At 36.0% G+C, this 1,529-nt stretch overlaps 1 protein-coding gene across 1 annotated transcript in view; it reads right to left on the bottom strand.

The window, feature by feature from the left end:
* Positions 1-1,529, bottom strand: part of RXFP1 (relaxin family peptide receptor 1) — an 83,989-nt gene that overhangs the window by 27,635 nt on the left and 54,825 nt on the right. Inside the window, exon 4 of the mRNA XM_019667496.1 lies at positions 335-440. Coding sequence (XP_019523041.1) covers positions 335-440 — 106 coding nt within the window. The remainder of the gene's footprint in view (positions 1-334; positions 441-1,529) is intronic.

The following is a 1,529-nucleotide window of genomic DNA, read 5'->3' as shown; positions in this document are numbered from 1 at the left end:
AAGAAATCTCTATATAATAGTTTCATTGGCAGCTTTTTTTCTTTAGTAGCACATACAATTGATGGCATCTTTAGTTTAGATAAAATACGGTGATACTGACTACCTCATAGGATTGTTATGAGGGGCTAAATAAGTTAATGCATGGAATAATTTAAATAGGGGCTAGCATTTCATAAATGCAAAATAAATATCAGTAATCATTATAATTGACCATGGAACAATGACATCATCTTTGAATAAAAATGCATTATTCATAATTACAAGGCCTTAATTATGATACAATTTTACAGGTGCTATTCTGGCTGTCAGGATAAAGCCATTCTTTTCTACTTACATTACAGTCACATTTGAAGAAACTGATGGAACAGCTCGTAATTTGGTCTCATCACAGCCAAGCTCTAAGCCTCGGCAAAGACATTGCATGGGCACAGAACCGACCACTGAATAAAGAGGAGGTAGTGAGAAATGAGGACAGTGAGGGACCAGGAAGAGGAGGGTAATGAAAAGAAAGAAATGAAAAGCTATGAAAATTATTTAGTACAAAAGTATGTCATGTCTTACCTAAGCAATTTGGGCAGTGCTTTAAATTAAGGTTCCAAAGTTTGCTTTTAACATTAGAATGGTGCTAGAACATTAAGATATGCAAATATACAGGTTACCAGCCCATCATTTTTTATTAATTTTTCTTTCTTTTTTTTTTTTTAATAGCAGACTGCTCTTCTCCATTTTTTTGCAAATGAAAGAAGTCATCTGCTTTTACTCACCTTGGAAGAGAAGCTGTGTCTGTGGGTGCATGAAACTGTAATGGGCTTTAATGTCCATATTAAAGCTGCTATTTAAGAATAAAATATTTATTGATAGCATAATCAAATCTTTAATGGAGGACTAAGCCATTTTGAAATAGCATGAAGGAGGAGAACTAAACAGTGAACTATAGTGTTGGTAGATTTTTTTTTCTGGAAAATTCAGGAGTTTTTCAAAGGATTTTTACGTGATCTTCTTTTGGCTTATGTAGGGGATGTAAGGGTGTCGAAAACTTCATTTATGAGAGTGAACATTTTTTACACATAGCTAGTCTATTCTTTAATGAGTATTGGAAAGAGGAAGATGGGGATGGATGCTTTTGGCCATCATGTGGGGCTGTAGTGATAGTCTTAAAGATGTGATCCAATATGTCTAAAGTCTATGAGAGATGTGCAGTAATATGTTCATACAGCTAACCAGTAAAATGCGATTACTACTCAGCATAATAAATCCAGTCTGATTCCTGCATCTATGAGCACTGGATGATTACCTGGAGTGATGGGGAGTGCTTCCCCTCCACATTTATTTTGGAGCCCTAAACTGTAGCAGAGGTTACAGACTCAAATGTCTACAGGGAACAGGCAAAGTAGGTGTAGGCTGTGACCAGGTGTCCCAGTGGAACAGCTCCTCCTAACTGTTGCTATATTAGGATGGGAACATGTGTAGCTAAGTCAACCAACTTCTTCAAAGATGCCGGAAATACAATGTTTTACATATAATTGCCT

Source organism: Hipposideros armiger, unplaced genomic scaffold, assembly GCF_001890085.2.
Source record: "Hipposideros armiger isolate ML-2016 unplaced genomic scaffold, ASM189008v1 scaffold_498, whole genome shotgun sequence".
Lineage (NCBI taxonomy): Eukaryota > Metazoa > Chordata > Mammalia > Chiroptera > Hipposideridae > Hipposideros > Hipposideros armiger.
The sequence above is the reverse complement of the archived record's forward strand: the minus strand, read 5'-3'. Positions and strand labels throughout refer to the sequence as shown.